General features: G+C 40.3%; 1 protein-coding gene across 1 annotated transcript; it reads left to right on the top strand.

The window, feature by feature from the left end:
* Positions 1-6806: 6806 nt before the first annotated feature.
* Positions 6807-16429, top strand: MRPL39 (mitochondrial ribosomal protein L39). The gene is made up of 10 exons (XM_054270376.1): positions 6807-6876; positions 8082-8288; positions 8511-8650; positions 9281-9380; positions 10634-10701; positions 11961-12073; positions 12887-12952; positions 14161-14314; positions 15268-15315; positions 15986-16429. The coding sequence occupies exons 1-10, from the start codon at positions 6834-6836 to the stop codon at positions 16070-16072; spliced, it is 1026 nt and encodes a 341-aa protein (XP_054126351.1). The 5' UTR covers positions 6807-6833; the 3' UTR covers positions 16073-16429.
* The last annotated feature ends 1082 nt before the right edge of the window (positions 16430-17511 follow it).

The raw sequence follows: 17511 nt of genomic DNA, 5'->3' as shown, positions 1-17511 counted from the left end.
GCATAAGATCTCTGTACACATCTTTTTTCTAAGCACATTAGGTTGTTGTCACAAATATTTGCTCTAATAAATGCTGAATACAGTAGCATACAGCTGTGAAGGGACCATTGGGATGTGATTCCAGGCATAGCTATGGGACAAGTTCACAGAAAACTATTTTGTAAAACTGCTAAAACAGACTCCATCGAATTTAGCTCAATTGCCAATACGCTTTTTTTACAATCTGAATCACAATTTTTTTAAAATCCATTGATTGATGTGCTATTCATTTTTTTTGTGCAACTTTGACTGCCAGCTGCAGTACATTGAATCTCTCAGCTTGAAAGCCTTGCCTTTTAGTGTAGAGAATAATCAGCAGTCATATGTAAGTGTGTAGGCAGGCTGATATTTCCAATTTAAGGGACACTTTTTTTCCTTTGCAATTTTAGTTATTACCACACCTGGTTTGTTACAATGTCCTGGGGAATTGCTTTAATGGCTGTCCACTCCCCTGATTACAGAAGGCCTTGTATTCTTTTGAGTTCTGTGGCTTTTTATTATTTTTTATAGCTTCATGTGAATTGTTTTAACTCACATCTGGGGAAAAAAAATCTGATTTATCTGACACATTATCTGCTTGTTTTGTAATTTGAAACTAAAAACTGTGACAAGTATATTTTTGATAAAAGAAGCAAAAAAATATTTTCAGATACTTTTTTTTCCCCCTCCAAGCTGTCATTGATGGCTGTTTAAAGACAGAGTATGCCATGGATTAGCTGCCTGGCTGTAATGCAATGGGCTAGAGTAGTGATAGAACACTGCATTGCTATTAGATGGTTAAAATATTTCATACCTAATGGGACTGCCAAACTTGAACCAAGAAGGCCACAAAATGTGAGGGCAGAACAAATAAATAATACAAATTACTTGTTCTCAGTAGTGTTTTTCAGTGAAACCCCCTACAGCCCACCTTCATTTTCTGGAATGTCTTGTATGATGTTATCTTGGACTTGCAAAGTACAGAATCAATGCCTTTTTCTTTTTTTTTTTTTTTTTTTTTAACTGAACTTGCAAGATTACTGCCACTGAGTAGGCAACTCAGTAGCAATTAAAGGTACATTTCCAAAAATGATCATCACATAGGATGGCACTGTTGGACACAATTCAGCCTAAGGAACAGTGGACAATTCTTTAGTCACAATGCTGCTGGTGGAGAATTCAGAATTATTTTGCCACAATGGTTATAAAGCTTTATTGCTCACTAGGTAAAAGAATGCCTGGATAGCAGAGCCCAGAGTTCTGGTGAGAGGTGTTAAATCCAGTTGGCAACTGGTCACCAGTGGTGTTCCCAGTGCTCAATACTGGGGATAACCCTGTTTCATATCTTTGTAATGATCTGGACGAGGGGATCAAGTGCATCCCCAGCCAGTGGCAGATAACACCAAATTGGGTGGGAATGTTGATCTGCTGGAGGGCAGGAAGGGTCTGCAAGAGGAAGCAGGACAGGCTGGATCAATGGGCTGAGGCCAGTGGTCTGAGGTTCAACCAGGCCAATTACCAGGTCCTGCCCTTAGGTCACAACAACCCCCTGCAGGCCAGGCTAGGGCAGAGTGGCTAGAGAGCAGGAAAAGGACTCGGGGGTGTTGGTTACAGCAGCTGAACATAAGCCAGAACATGTTCTGGTGGCCAAGAAAGCCAATGGCACCTGGCTTGTGTCAGAAAATTTATGGCCAGCAGGAGCAGGGCAGGAACCATTCCCTGCACTCAGCACTGGTAAGGCCACATCTCAAAACCTGTGTTCAGCTCTGGGCCCCTTAATTCAGGAAGGACATTGATGTGCTGGACCATGTCCAGAAGGGCAATGAAGCTCGGTTAGGATCTGGAGTTCAAGTCTGATGAGGAGCAGCTGAGGAACCTGGAGTTGTTTGGCCTGGAGAAAAGAAGGCTGAGGGGAGATCTTGTAATTCTCTACAACTACCTCCCAGGATGGTGTAGCCAGGCTGGTCTCTACTCCCAAGTAACAAGTGATAGAACAGGAGAAAATGGTCTTAAGTCATGCCAGGGGAGGCTCAAGTTGGATATTAGGAAAAATTTTGTCACAGAAAGGGTTGTAAAGCATTGAAACAGGCTGCACAGGAAAGTGGTGGAAGTCCTCAGAAAATAAGCAGATGTGGTACTTTGTCATACAGTTTAGTAGATGGTGGTTGTATTCAGTTAAAGATTGGACTTGATAGTCTTGGAGGTCTTTTCCAACTTCAATGATTCCATGATTCTATAATTCTGTGGTGTAGACCTCTTAAGATGTAGTTACACTGCATGTTGTCTTACAAGGCTGTGGGTACTTCAGGCCATGGATTACTGCTCTCACTTTGCTTGTGCATGAAAATTAGTATAAGAAATAATGTTAATCATATGAATAAAACATTATCTCTCAGCAGTACTCATCCTGCAAATTGTATCACTTCAGTGACCTTGCATTCAGTGCCTCATACAGTGCTGCTACAGTTGCTTACCAAGAGGATGAGCAGAGAGAAACAACCAAGAATGGCAAAGGGAGGCTCAGGAGTTTTTAAGCCAATTTTACTTTTGAAGCAATCTTTAAGTGAGCTCAGAGCTGGCTCTGGGACTATGAGGGTGATAAACAGTCATGGTTTGCAGCTTACACACTTCTGTTGGGTCACATACCATGGCCTAAGAGCAATTATAGGACTCCTGCTGCTTCAGAGGGAAACCTCATATTTTCTGACCATTATAAAATAATAGACAGGGTTTTCCTGGAAGTTAAAGGGCTTTATGAAGACTGGTAGAATGTAATTATTCTTGGACAGTTCTGTTAAGTGATCTCTCTGTTTTTCTTTAGGCAGTGAGGGTGGGCTGCCCAGGCTCCTTTGGATGCAGCCCAGGACACAATTGGCTTTCTGGGCTATGAGCACTCACTGCTGGCTCATGTTCAGTTTTTCATCAACCATCACCCCTAAGTCCTTCTACACAAAGCTGCTCTCAATGAACCCTGGGTGAAATTTCCAGCACTTTTGGACATATTTTGATTTTCTCTGGGTGGTACAGCTTTGCACTGTCATTCTGTTGGTGGAGGGTTACCAAAAGGCAGATAACCTTGCTCCTCTCTAAAGTCTTCAGTGTGTTACCAATCCCAGATTTTTTAAAATCTATATTGTGCTTCCAGAACTACACCAAACAAGTAAAAGAACAGAGCAGATACCCCACCATCATTTTTTCTGAAGATTCAGCTGAATAAAAAGTTGTAAATACTTGTACAAAATAAGGTTTAGAGATTAGGAAGTGCCAGTTTAATATAGATATGTATGATAAAGTGTGTGGTATTAAGTAGGACTTTACTCCTGTTGTTCAATACTCCCTCAGAGTGACAGAACAGGGTTGGTTCTGTCTCTCATTCTCTGAACATTCTGAATTATTTACTTATAGAATAAAAGCGTTCTTTTTATACCCTACTCTAGTAACCTTGTTTTGCTTATGGTTTTTTAACCATTTAAACCAAAATGATTTGTCATGTGATCATTGACTGCATCTGATTCCTTGAGTTATAGGAGAAATGCTGTAGTTGAAGTGTAATTACACAAATATTTGCATTATTCTATGTAACTTGTATTTCACTCATTTTAAAAATGAGGAAGCAGGATGATTGAGTTGCTGAAATTCTTAACCTATCAAATAATGTAACCAAGGGCACAGATAGCCACCTGACTCACACCCCTGGTTTTATGGATGAGAGCCCAGGTAAAGAGGGAAGCCAGTGCCAGGCACCAAACCAAGGGGACCCAGCTGTCCCACTGCTCCACAGATGTGTTTCCACTGTGGAAAATGCCATGTCTTTTATTTTTTTAATGCTGAGTTTAATTACATTCTTTAGCTCTTAATGACACTAATTCAGTGTCACTGTCTGACATTGGCTTCATGATGGCTACTTAAATCATTGCCAGCTGAGGATTGCAATGAAGACCATCATCAGTTAAACTGTAAAGCACCAAAATGAACTCTTCAGTTATCTCACAAATTTATTTTTTTGATGTGAACCATGGTTTTCCTACTTAGGTACTAGCTAGTTTCTACTGGCATTCAATCTTTTAAGCTGAAATCTTCTTGTAAAGCTATGGAGAAGGACTCTTTTTTCACTATAATGCATGAAGGTATGGGGAGATGAAAATGTTCAAATTGTAGATATCAAGCAAAGGCTCCCATGCTAACGTAAGTAGATGTTAAAGTAGCTGTGATGCTGTAAGAAATTTGAACATAGAAAGAGAGAAGAGTGATGAAGATCCTGTACCCCCAGGGAGAGAAGAAGAAGATCTCTGTTCCTAGAGATCAAGATGATTTCAGAGATAGACAATGAGAAGAACCTTTGCATTTGAACAGCTCACCTTTAAATCAGTACCCCATAAGTTGACATGGCCCATAAATGCAGCTGTAGGAAAAACTTGCGGAACATGGGAGTGATTTCATGATTGCAGATTTCCCTGGGCAACTGCTATTCATAGAAATTGAGAGCCATGAGAGAACTGTTTTCTTGTGGAGAAGGCTCCATAATATTAACATGAGGGACTTCTCTCCCTAAGTGAACAGACGAAAGACAATTCTAGAGGTGGTAAACTGACTGGAAATTTTAAGTTTGTCTCTTTACATTGTCAGTGGGAAACAAAGGGTTGTAGGGGGAGAAGAAGTGTCCTGAAGGTTTTATTCTGATTCTTATCACTCTTAGTTACTGTTAAAAAATTTTCTTTATACCCTTTTAAAGTTTTGAGCCTGCTTTGCCTTTCTTCTAATCCTACCTCACAGAAGATGAATAAGTACATTCTAGTGGGTACACTAGTGATTGGCCAGCACTGAACCCACCACACTAATTAGTGCATTGGCTGAAAAATCTCAAATTAGCAAACCTAAACCACTACACAAAATTGGTGTTTCAGCCTGGTTTCAAACTGAAACTGCCACAGTTTCAGTTTCCCAAAGCCTAGCCAAGCAAACCCAGTGCAGGTGGGCAGTGGTGGAGGTACAACATTCTGGGATGATGTTCCTGCCTAGACTAATGCTCAGAACTACTCTCCAGAGCACTGGAAACAGCACCGAGACTGTCAGAGCTCACACAGTGTTTGGACAATGCTCTCAGAATCACAGAATGGAACTGGGAGACGCTCCCTGGTCCAACCTCCCTGCTTAAGCAGGGTCATCCCAGAGCACATGGCACAGGATTATGTCCAGATGGTTGTGGAATATCTCCAGTGAGGGAGACTCCAGAATTTCTCTGGGCAAACATGTTTGACTCCACAAGCTCTGTCTCAGGCACATGGTGATGAGATTCTTGGGGTTGTCCTGTGCAGGGCCAGGAGCTGGACTGCAATCACAGTCATAGATTCACAGAATGGTTGGGGTTGGAAGGGACCCTGAAGGTCATCTGGTTTCAACCCCTTGCCATGGACAGGGACACCATTCACTAGACCAGGTTGTTCCAAGCCCCATCCAACCTGGCTATGAACAATTCTAGGGATGAGGCAGCCACAGCTGCTCTGAGCAACCTGTGCCAAAGCCTCACCACCCTCACAGGGAAGAATGTTTTCCTTATATCTAATCTAAACCTACTCTCTTTCAATTCAGACCATTTTTCCTTCTTCTGTGTTAAAAACGCCAATCACTTGTTTTTAAAACTTTAAAAGTTTAATAGTAATAAAATGGTTATAAAAATAGTAATACAATTAGAGTAATAATAATTTGGACAATTTGAATTAGGACAATATGAGACAACAAATACAAAGAGTTAGGGACGTCTGGGTACCTTTTTCTGGGCAGCACGAGCCTGAAAAAAGACACATGTTAACAGAGGATTAACCCTTAAAAAAATAGCCTGTTGCATATTCATACGCCTCATACATGATGCATAAATTCCATTCAAATACAGGATTCTGTCTGGTCAGTGTCAGCTTCTTCCTCCGCATCTTAACAGCGCCTTCGAGGTGGGAAGAAGTTCGTTTCTTCTGATAAGAGAACAATAAATTCTTTTTCTCTGAAAGATTTAAGTGGCTGCTAAGTCCTGTGGCTGCTATCTCGCTGCGAGCCTTTTCTCACAAAAAAGTATCTTACATAGCATAGTTTCTATTTTAACAATTTTTATAACCTAAAACTGTATTTAACACAGTACTTAAGAGAATTAATACAGCATAACTTTCTAACACAGCACATATAATATTCCTTTTAATATTTGCGAAAAGCCAATCATAAAATACATACATTTTTCACATTCTGTCACTACAAGCTCTGGTAAACAGTCTTGCCTCTCTTTTCTGTAAGTTTTTTTCAGGTGCTGGAAGGCCACAACTAGGACAGCCTAAAGCTTTTTCTGTTCCAGGCTGAACAATCCCAGTTCTCTCAGCCTTTGCTCCCAGCAGAGCTGCTCCATCCCTCTGATGCCCTCGGTGCCTGCTCTGGGCTGGCTCCAGCAGGTCCCTGTCCTTGCTGTGCTGGGAGCCCAGAGCTGGATGCAGCCCTGCAGGTGGGCTCTCAGCAGAGGGGGCAGAGGGGCAGAATCCCCTCCCTGCCCTGCTGCCCACGGGGCTCTGGGTGAGCCCAGCACACGGGGGGCTCTGGGCTCCCAATGGCCAGGCCATGGCCATCTTCTCACCCCCCGGGATGAGGCCGTCCGACGATCGCTGCGGGTCCCTTCCAAGCCCCAATACACTCTGTGGCTCGGAGCTGTGGCGGCGGCACCGGGAGCAGGAGGCTCGCGCCGCCCGGCGGCCGCGGGCGGGACAGCGGCGGAACGGCGCGGCTGCGGCCGCTGTTGCCGCCGGAGCCCGGGCAGGAGGCACCGGGGCTGCTGCGGGAGCATGGCCGCGCCGTGGGCCGCCCGCGGGCTGCGGGCCGCGAAACGTGAGTGCAGCAGGGAGCCGGGAGTGCGGGAGGGAGCCGGGAGTACGGGCCGGGCCGAGCTCGGGCTCGTTCTGCGGCCATGCTTTCAGGGGCTGAGGGGGCCTTACTAGGCCGCGGGGGAGTTGGCCTGTCTGAGTGAAGAGCCTTTGCAGCCAGGGAGCGACATTAACCTTTGCATAGGATCAACAACCCCGGGTAGTTAGGGCTGGAGGGGACTTCTGGAGATCATCCACTCCACGAGCAGGTGACACAGGAACATGTTCAGGTGCATTTGGAATGTCCCCAGGGAGATACTCCACACCCTCCCAGGGCAGCTTATTCCAGTGCTCTGCCCCTCTCCATGGGAAGAATTTGTTCCTCATGTTGCAGTGAAACTTCTTGTGTTTTAATTTATGGCCGTTGCTTCTCATCCTATTGCTGATCACCACTGAAAGGAGTTTGGCACCAACCTCTTGGCACCCACCTTTGAGATATTTATGTGCGTTAATGAAATTCCCTTTCAGTCTTCTCTCCAAACTAAACAGACCCAGATCCTGCCATCCCTCCTCACAGGAGAGGTGCTTGAGACCCCCTCATCATCTTTTTGACCCCTTTTATTGCCTCAGAGTTTCCTGTTGTGACTTTGGGCAGGCACTTCAGGGTCCCGGCATGCTGGAGCTGCAAAAGTGCTACCTTGTACATACTGAGACAGATGGGTGGGTGATCTGTAGTGTTGTAGAAACCAAAACCTTATAAAGAAGCTTTGAAAACTCAGAATGGGTTACAGAATGGTTGAGATTGGAATGGACTACAGTGGGTCATCTGGTCCAACCTCTCTGCTCAAGCAGGATCATCCCAGAGTACATGGTACAGGATTGCATCCAGGTGGTTCTGAAATATCTCCAGTTAGGGAGACTCCTCTCTGGGCAGTCTGTTCCAGTGCTTGATCTGGACAGGAAGGTTCTTAATGTTCGTGTGGAACTTCTGTGCATCTCTTTCTGACTGCGGCCTCTTGTCCCATTGCTGGGCACCGCTGAGCAGAGCCTGGTCCCTGCTCTGACCCCTCCCTGCAGACACTCATGAGGTCCCCTCTCAGTCATCCCTTCTTGAGGCTGGACAGCCCCAGTTCCCTCAGGCTTTCCTCATTACAGGGATGCTCTGCTGGACTCACACTCTGCTTGCTGTGGGATTATTGCTTACTCTGTGTCTCTCCTGTCTGTGCCCAGGGTACATCTCCACAGTGGCCGTCTCTCGGCTGATGCCCGATGAGGTGGTTCGGATGCGAAATGAACTCTTCACCAAAGAGAAGGAGAGACAATTGTCCCTGCACCCACGGATTGAGAAGATTGAAGTGAAATACACGGGGAAGCCACACCCTGGCACTGTGTTTGTCATGAACAAGGCTCTGTCCACGCCCTACAACTGTGCCATGCGTAAGTGGATGCACTTCTGAACTAGCCCCTCATGGAGAACATAGTGCTGCCTGTTGAAATAGAAACAGTTCATTTTTGGAGGCTTATTTCACAGTTCATGCTTCCAGGTCATTTACAAATATGAAACTTGCAGTTGTTAGAAATGCAGCAGTCTCAACTGCTGTTCCTGAAAAATATGGTTAATAACTAACTAATACTTTAGGGTTTTAAAATTTTTTTTAGATTTAAGTGAATGGCATTGCAAGAACTCTGTTCTGGCTTTTGTGGATGGTGAAGTCTGGGACATGTACAGACCCCTGACCAAATCATGTGAAATTCAGTTCCTTACCTTCAAAGATGAAGATCCAGAGGAAGTAAACAAGGTAAGTTATTATCTTGTTCCATTGTAGGTGACCCTGGTTCTCTGTACCTTGTCTCATTGCAGGTGGTCCTAATTATGACCCCGTGATTCTGTGTGCACCTTTCAGTTCCATGCCTGTCTGCTTTCTTGAACTTAATTGTCATTAAAGTTCAGACATTTTTAATGTCTCTTTAATGGTGCACCATGGCTATCATTAGCTGAACTAGTGTGGGGGCTAGGTGGTGAATTGTTGGCTTTCCTTTCAACTCGTGTATTATTCTGGGATTTCAGATTTAAAAATCTTCAGGGTTATATCTGGCTTGCATTCTAAGTGCAGTTTTGATTTTTTAAAATTTGATTCTGTTTGGAGAACCATCTCTGAATAGAAGTTTAAATGCTAAAGAAAGTAACCATAGAATCATGGAAAAGCTTGGGTTGGAAGGGACATTAGAAGCTCATCTAGTTCCACCCCTGGCCATGGACAGGGATGCCTTCCGCTGGACCAGGTCAGTCATAGCCCTGTCCAGCCTGGCCTTGAACACTTCCAAGGGTGGAATGCTAGGTTTGTGCATCTTCCAGTTAAGTTTTGGGAGTTTTTTTTTAATAATTAGCTTCTAGGCATTAAACTCCTGTTCTGAAATTCTCTTTGCAGGCATATTGGCGCTCCTGTGCCATGATCATGGGCTGTGTGCTAAAGAGAGCATTCAAGGATGAATACTCAGTCAACCTAGTTAAAGCTCCAGAAGTGCCAGGTGATAAAAGTGTTTTATATTGATTGTCTTTTGCTGCTTCTCAAGTGAGTGCTTAATAACCAAACCTAGAAAAAAAAATACTTCCAATGATTGATGGTACTTAGCATTGATATGTGTATTACATGCTGTTGTAGGTGCCTTTAATTTATAATAACCACACTGGAAACAATGTTGTTATCAACATTCAGAAAAGAAGTCTGTGTGGCCACTGGGTTTCCACTTAGGATCTCGTAGCTGAAATTAGAAGCTAAACCTCTGTATTGTGAAGGGACCTGAGCAAGGTTCCTAGATGTGATGAGACATTTCTGTGGAATTTGCTCTAATAACTGCATAACCTTGTCCATCATTTGAGTTTCTAAAAATGACAATGTCTACACCATATTGGAAGATTATTGAGGTACAAACAAGCTTAGTAACAACATCTGCTTATTCGTGATCTGATTAAGATTTAGAAAAGTGAGAAAATGCACTATAGAAGAGGTTGTTTCAATAACAAAACCTGCATAATTATGCATTTAATATATGAGAAAGTTGGTTGGTGGTCATGTGGGGTGCTATAACTGCTTCTCTTTTTAGCATTTGTTGTGATTGATAAATTCAGGTAAATATTTCAGTTCTACCAGAATTTGGAATAATCTTGGATATACTCAGCTATATCATTATACTGCATGTATAGAAATTGTGTGATCTTACTGTGTTCATAGATTTGATTTCTAAATAGCCATAACTCAATATACACAAAAGAGTGTTCTAACAACTGTCAGATAAATTTGTGTTGCCTTTACCAGAAATTTGTGCATTGCTTGTGTCATGGATAAACAGCTCTAATATTGTCTGATTTCTCTATGCAAAAAAATCCTCTTTATAATTTAATAGCTCACATTTATTGTGTGAGGCACACAATAGAAAAACGGTGAAGTATTTTTAAAGTGAGTGGTTTTGTTTTTTTTCTGCAGTGTTAGATGCAGTTTTGTGAAGCAGTTTATTTTTTCCCCTCTTTATTGGGATTCTATTATACTGATGTTGCATTAAAACTAATTTTAAATTACTTTCTCATCCAGTGAAATGAAACTAAAACAACACAAGTTAATCTGTCATTTTATAGTATAATCACAGATGAAAACTTTTGTGATGAATTTCTAGAAGTAATTCTGGTTTTCTTCTAATTAATTTTGTTGTAAGAATATAGTATGATTGTGAAATGCACACTTGTTACAAACATGAGTATTTTTGTCTTTGGATTGGAATTGCAGTGATCTCTGGAGCCTTCTGTTATGATGTGGTTTTGGACAATAAACTGAATGACTGGAAACCAACAAATGTAAGCACTTTTCAGGCATAAACCCAAAAAGTTCCAGAGCCTGTGTCCTGTGCAGTTGTTCTTTTTTACAGAGCTTTTTTCCCCTTTTTGTTAGTGCACATTTGGAGTAGTCTTTGGGAGCTGATCTCTGCATTTACCACACACTGGTGCTATGGCAGAGTGCTCTCAATTTCCTTTCAGACAAAAATAAACTTTATGCTGTCTTCCACACGCTTTCAGGCTTTAGGTCTGTGGAGCTAGAGAAAATTCTAGTCTGAAGTACAAGTTCAGAAACAGCTGATGGGGCTGTTGGGGCCTCAGTGCCTTATTTGTTACTGTACAGATCTGTTCCTCCTCAGCTGCTCTTGCCTGGTAATGTAGATGCAGCCACAGCCTTTGTGTGAGTAGAGTTTCTGAAAATAAAAGTGTGTATAAGCATATTTTCTGGTGGCTTACAGCAGAATCAGTTTGTTGTTGAATTAAATCTGTGAGCACATTCAGCTGCAGCTCTCCTTAATAGCTTGCTTATGTTTGATGCTCTGCAGTAGATCCAATAGTCTGAATGCTCTAAATCTCAGAACCATTTGTGATCACAAATGTTTTACCCATCTGGGGCCCATTGTTGTTCTTGTGCCCAAAAACCAGCAGAGGGGTGTATGGCTAGCAAAGCAATATTGGTACAATGCAGAATTTTTCTTCAATATGATCTTGTGGCCGAAGTAATTTAGTTGGAAATATTTTCTACATGACATTTTAAATGTAATTCCACCTCATAACAATTTCTTATTTATGACTAAATCTGAATTACACAGAACTACAGATTCTGGTCCAAGGTGACAAATTTTTATTTATTAAATATTCAGTACCTTTTTTTTGCTTTGATCTATCATAATAGACCTTATTTATGAGTGAAGACTCTACTCTGGGACACAAGAGTCATAGATGAGTATTCAGCAGTAGCAAGACTGTGTGTGTAGTACCATGTAGGGAAAACCTACTATCAAAATGCCTACATGGGCAGTTCAATTAATATATATTGTTTTTGATGGAAAAATGCCTATTTCTCATTGAAATGACTGAGCATTGAGTCTGTCCATTAAAACAATGATGATCTGTAATGCTCTTATGATAATAGGAAGACACTCCTACAGTAAAATTGCCATATTTAGGGTGTATAGTAGATGATCTTTGTTGCTTCAACTAATATTTAGTGTTTGCTGTAATTATCTGTTCATTACAGCTGTGAAAAGATGGTTACAGTTTTTCTGTTCTTTTATTAGGACAACTTCTGTTCTCTTACAAGGGATGCCAAAAAACTAATCTATCAAGACCTGCCCTTTGAAACTCTGCATGTTGAAGCAAAAGTAGCACGTGAAATGTTTCAGCACAATAAGTGAGTGTCTGAATTTGCCTTTCTTTCAAAGAGGCAATTAGAAATCAAGTCAAATCTCTGCTTGGTTTTTTAAATCTAAAATAAGATGTGAAATAAGAAGGTACTTCTCCCACTGCTCTGAATGAGCCTGCCTCCATTCTCTTCCCACCAACTTACTCACACCAATTTACTTCTTGTTGTTGTCTTGAGGCCAGCACCAGGCACCTTCACTGGACGTAGTTTTGTGACAAACTGAGAGACTGAGACTTCTTTTGTTCACCAGTGAGCTTCAAGCTTCCACTACTATTAAATTGAAACTCTGGTGCTTAGCCTTCACATGGTAGCCTTTTCTGCAAGGCTTCCATATTTAAAGAAATGTACGTTTTTCATGTCCTGGTATCTTCAAATGAAGATTTAATGAAATGCAGTTTTTGAATTGTGCAGGGGAAAATGGGTAAAATACTTTGGTCTGTGCTATAAAAAAAAGGTTTGTTCAAAACCTCCTGTCTTCTTTGCTGAAAAAAATACCTCAGCCATGTTTCTGGTCCACAGCTTTTTGGCAGTGCCTGATGATTGCACTATTTTTATACTGCTTTTCAGTAGTGCTCAGTAAAATCTCTGTAATTTTTCCATGAACTGAGGTTAACTAACTGGTCTGTTAGTGAAGTATGTCAATATGTGTTCTCCTTAGGAATTTAAACCAGTCTCAAAGCTCACATAAATACAAGCATGATTTTTAGGAATTTTAAAAAAATTAAACTAGTTTCTGAAGTGCTCTTATAAGAGCAAGGTGTTAAAGGTGAGGATTTTTAATTTTTTTTTTTTCTTGTCCAGATACAAAATGGAGATGATAGAAAGAAAAGCTGCTCAGAATATGGAAGGAATTGTGCCATTACATAGGTAAGGAAAACTGAACTCCTATTGTGTAATGATTCACTGGAATATTTGAGTATATTGCAGGTACTCTCTGCAAGTGAGAAGAGAAAGTTACTTGGGATGGTTTTAAATTTAAAGATCACTTGTATTCATTACTGTCTGTGGTCTTTCTTAAGTTGGTGTGGTTTGTTTGCTTGGTTTTTTTAATGTAACCATTATTTTGTGATACTTTGTGATACTACGTTTCTATTTCTTGTTATGTTAAGGGTGGTAAGTGCCAGAGAAGTCTTACTGTTTTTTGTGCTCATGCTTGAAAACTAAATAAATCTCTAGAGTTTGAGATGTTGAATAAAATACAAACCAAATACTGGTTTGAAAACAAGAGTTAGCATTGTATAATGGATTTTTCTTTCAAAGTTGTCAAGATCTTCCTAACTTGCAATTGACTATTTTGTAGTGGTGGAGATGAGAATAGAACAGCATCCTGTGGGATGCAGTGTAAGATACAGAGTTCTTAGTCTGGAGGCAGGATAATTGTCTGTATCTCTGGCCATTCTCTGTCTTAGGCTATTGTAGGATATTCAGTTGTGTAGATGTGTAAAGAGTTCCTAATTTGTTTTTGTTCTATCTTAAGGAGCATCATCTATCTAAAGGAACAGATGTCTTTGCAGTGGTGGTTCTTGAAATTTTAGAACAATGTTGTGTCATTCTTTCCTTCCTCCCACTCTGATTTGCTCAATAAAGGGGAAGATGGGCTTAGCTATTGCTTTCTGAGAGAGGTTCATTCTCAGTATTTCTTTGTTGTACTATGCTGTCTCTCTTCTCTTAATTGATTTGCAGTTTTCCAAGAACTGTAAAGGGAAATAACTGTGCAGGTTGTAAACACTGTATTGTGGAAAACAGGTGATCTTGGAGACAAATCTTTTTCTGGTGAATGACAGTTATCCCAGTTTTAGAGCCAACATGGCATCAAAGACTTTTTAAACCTAACATCCTTTCCTAGACTTGAGGTTTAAATTTTCTAAGTTCATTTAAGGAAATTGTGGGACTTGTACTTTTGGTTTAGGAAACTTCAAAGTGCTGACCTGGAGGTTTGTTTAGATTTGGTTTGGGATTTGTGTGGATTTTCTTTCTGTTGATTGGAATTTGCTAATCAAAAATAAAACCTAATCTCCTTGTATTTTGCTCCAAATATATTTGGCATGTAAACTGGGGTTTTTTTGTCCCCCCAGGTTTGGTGACTTTGTAGATGTCAGTGAAGGTCCTCATATTCCAAGGACAAGTTTCTGTTTCCAGTATGATATAACAGCAGCCCATAATCTTCAGACTGACCAATCTGAATTGATAAGGAGATTCCAGGGTGTGTCCTTGCCAATACATTTGAAGGTAAGTGATCCATTTTGCACAGGTTTTCCAGGTTTTCCTTCTTTAAATTAGAGCATTTTACCTGTGTTTCCATTTTTGTTAGGTGCTGTGTTGGTAGCTAAAGGGAGTTGAGAGCCGTAGAAAGTCACCCTGATGGTTACTGTGTTGGATATTTGGGGTTCATTTTCCTGAAACAGTTGTGGATGTGCAGTCAGAACTAGAAAAGTTTGCATGAGAGGGCCCATGATGTTATTTTTCAGTATGGAGGGTGTTGTTTCAGTTTTATAATTCCTGCATGGATATTTCATTCCGCTTGCCTAAGTTGTGCATGCCAGTCTTCTGACATCTAGGCTACTCACAGTGCTTAAAAGAGCAGAAGAATTTCATGACACCAAAGTAAAAAGTAGCAACAACAAAAAATGTCCAAGCTCTAATGAGCTTAAACAAAGAACTGAAGGTGGAGGCAGGAGTCATTATTCCCATTTGTGTTGACTTAGATGATTTTGACCTTGTTTTCTAGCACATGTACTATTGTCTTAGTTGGGGAAGTTTTCAAGACTTTCTTAGCTGATCTCTGTGTTCCCTTCCTAAGCATAATTCCCTTTTTTGCCAATTAATTCCTCAAGGATTCCACACAGTGGGTGAATCATAGAACCATAAAATGGTTTGGGTTAGAAGGGACCTTAAGGTTCATACAGTTCCAATTCCCCTTCCATGGACTGGGTTGCTCAGAGCTCCATTCAACCTGGCCATGAACACTTCAGGGATGGGGCATGTGATGGGCAGACATTTATTCAAGTCCCCCACATGGATATGGGCAAATTGGACACCAAAATTTTAAGTTGTCAAAACAAAACATTTGAACTGGGCATTATTATGCTTTTGTGCTGTCATTTCTGTACCTTTGTCAAATCTATTCTATGATTAGATTATTTTTTACCTCTGCTAACATCACTTAATGGCATTTCACACAGGCTCACCACACTGTGTGGCACAAGCTGCTGGAAAGATCAAAGAGGCTGGTAAGTGTCACCAGAGGTGAAGTAAAGGTTACCAAATACAAAGGTATGCTCTGATAGAGGACACTTTGAATGATTAGAGGTAGGTAGTATACTCAAGAACAGATCTTTAGGAATGGAAATATTCACAGGTGAATGGAAATCAGAAATCTAACTGCTTATTTATTAGTGGATGTGGTAGCACTGTTTCTGAGGTCTGTTATTAAAAAGCATTGTGCCATTTAAAAAACATATACTATTTGATTGATATGATTTGTCCAATTAAAAAATACTTCAAGGTAAATGGAACTATAAGATATTATAACCCACATATAACCAAAAAACCACTATCAAGACATATTTAAACATAGGAAATCTTTGTAAGAATTAAAGAGCAGCTGTTGTAGAGCATTTCAATCAATAATTTTACTTACTTGTTTGGCAAGAGACAGGAAAAAAAGCACTTCATGTCTTGTGAAACCTGTTAGCCATGGATATGTTCTGAGCCTGCCCCATGGCATCTTCCTTGCACTTAGTTTGAATATTCTTGTCCTTCAGGTTGCTTAATTTTGGAGATAATAGTCTTTGTAGATTGTCCTTCCTTGTTACAGTGACAGTATGAGGGAAGGATTTTCAGGATCAAGGAGAGTGAAATAATTTTTAAAAATGTAACAAAATTGATATCTTTCTGCAGGTCACTGAAGAAGAATATTTGGAAACATCAGAGCAATGTCTTGAGACAAAAGATGAAACTGAAGAAGGAAAACATGTATCAGTTTAAATTAGGTTGAACCTCTAAATGTACATAATAAACTGTGTATTTTTACATGACTTGTTTTGTGCCTCTTACAAAAATATCTTGGGTAATTAATTTGAATTCTGTGACATAAATCATAGGTAAGTATAGGCACAGGTATACACAAAATGTTTCAGCTCCCTTTAAAGGTTTCCTTAAAGAAAAAAAGGGTGGGTGAAGGGAAGTTAATTTTTTATCTGCAATAACTTGCAAGTTGCCCCTGTCCTTACCTGGACAACAGTAATTGCATGTGTCCATCCATATGTTGTTGCCTACTGCAACCAAAAGTTGAGACAAATAGTATCTTAAAAAGATACCCTTAAGAGTGTGTAAAGGTATAATTGCCATGCTTTACTAATACAAAAAAAAGTAGAATGTAAAAGCCAGAAAGTCTTGGAGTTTAATGATTTCTTTCTGCTGCACAAGTGCTGTTAAAGATAATTTTCCAGAAGATAAATACCAAGAATTTAGTTCATTACTTGGATCCCTAGTGTACTAAGATTTATTATACATTTTCTTTGTTTGATGTTTAAATGTGGTGACTTCAATTAAATTTTGCAAGAGGGTTTTGTTAGATGATGTTTTCTGATGTTTTGTATTTTCATCCCTAACTCATTAGAAGTGTTCTCATTATACCAGAGAAAAATTTTATTACGTTTTGAAGTGCAGATATTTTCTCTGAATTTCATCCCAATTATTATTTTTACCATTAATTGCATCCCATGGTTCCTAATCATTTGACACCACAGTTTTCTGAGAGCAGAGTAAAACTACCAGTTTTACTGGTAGTTCAGTAAAACACATTTAGGTATAACCCATGTCTTCTCAGGATACTTGGAAAATGGATGGGGTCTTTTTCCTCTTGATTAATGTTTCAGAGGACTGTTTACAATGGTATCAGATGCTTATTTTTTTAAAATAAATTTATTGATTCAAAGTTTACCTTCAATGCACACATATGCATTTACACATTCTGTATATTTTCATTAAATTGGACTTACTGGAGTGTACTTTGCCTTTGAACCTGTTCTGGTGCTGCTGAAGAAGCAGGCGTTGTTTTTTGTCTTAAGGAACACAAAAATTTGCTGTTTGTGTTGGGTTTTTTCGGGTTTTGTTGTGGTTTTCTTTTAGTTTTGCTTGGTTGGTTGGTTGGTTTTTGTTTGTTGTTTAATGTAGTACTTGCCGTCTTTGATTAACCCAAGACTCGTGAAATTTTGCCATCTGGGTTCTGGATGTTTGTTTCACCCAAGACTGGTGAAGTTTTGCCATCTCAATTTTGGAATCCAATCCATGTGGTCTGTTTTGAATCTTAAGCTTGTTCTATTACAACCCAGAAAGTCTCCTTATGTCTGCTTGCCATTTTGGGTATCCCGAATTCCTACTGGATTCCACCAGCTGCAGAGGAAGGTGAGATGGCTGTTATC

This window comes from Melozone crissalis, unplaced genomic scaffold, assembly GCF_028551555.1.
Source record: "Melozone crissalis strain CALT ecotype California unplaced genomic scaffold, PUWL_Pcris_2 ptg000009l_1, whole genome shotgun sequence".
In the NCBI taxonomy this organism is placed as follows: domain Eukaryota; kingdom Metazoa; phylum Chordata; class Aves; order Passeriformes; family Passerellidae; genus Melozone; species Melozone crissalis.
The sequence above is the reverse complement of the archived record's forward strand: the minus strand, read 5'-3'. Positions and strand labels throughout refer to the sequence as shown.

Coding starts and splice junctions, on each gene's coding strand:
- MRPL39 (XM_054270376.1), top strand. CDS start 6,834: ATGGCCGCGCCGTGGGCCGCCCGCGGGCTGCGGGCCGCGAAAC. Junction 9,381..10,633: donor TAAAGCTCCAGAAGTGCCAG/GTGATAAAAGTG, acceptor TTGGAATTGCAG/TGATCTCTGGAGCCTTCTGT. Junction 15,316..15,985: donor TGGAAAGATCAAAGAGGCTG/GTAAGTGTCACC, acceptor ATCTTTCTGCAG/GTCACTGAAGAAGAATATTT.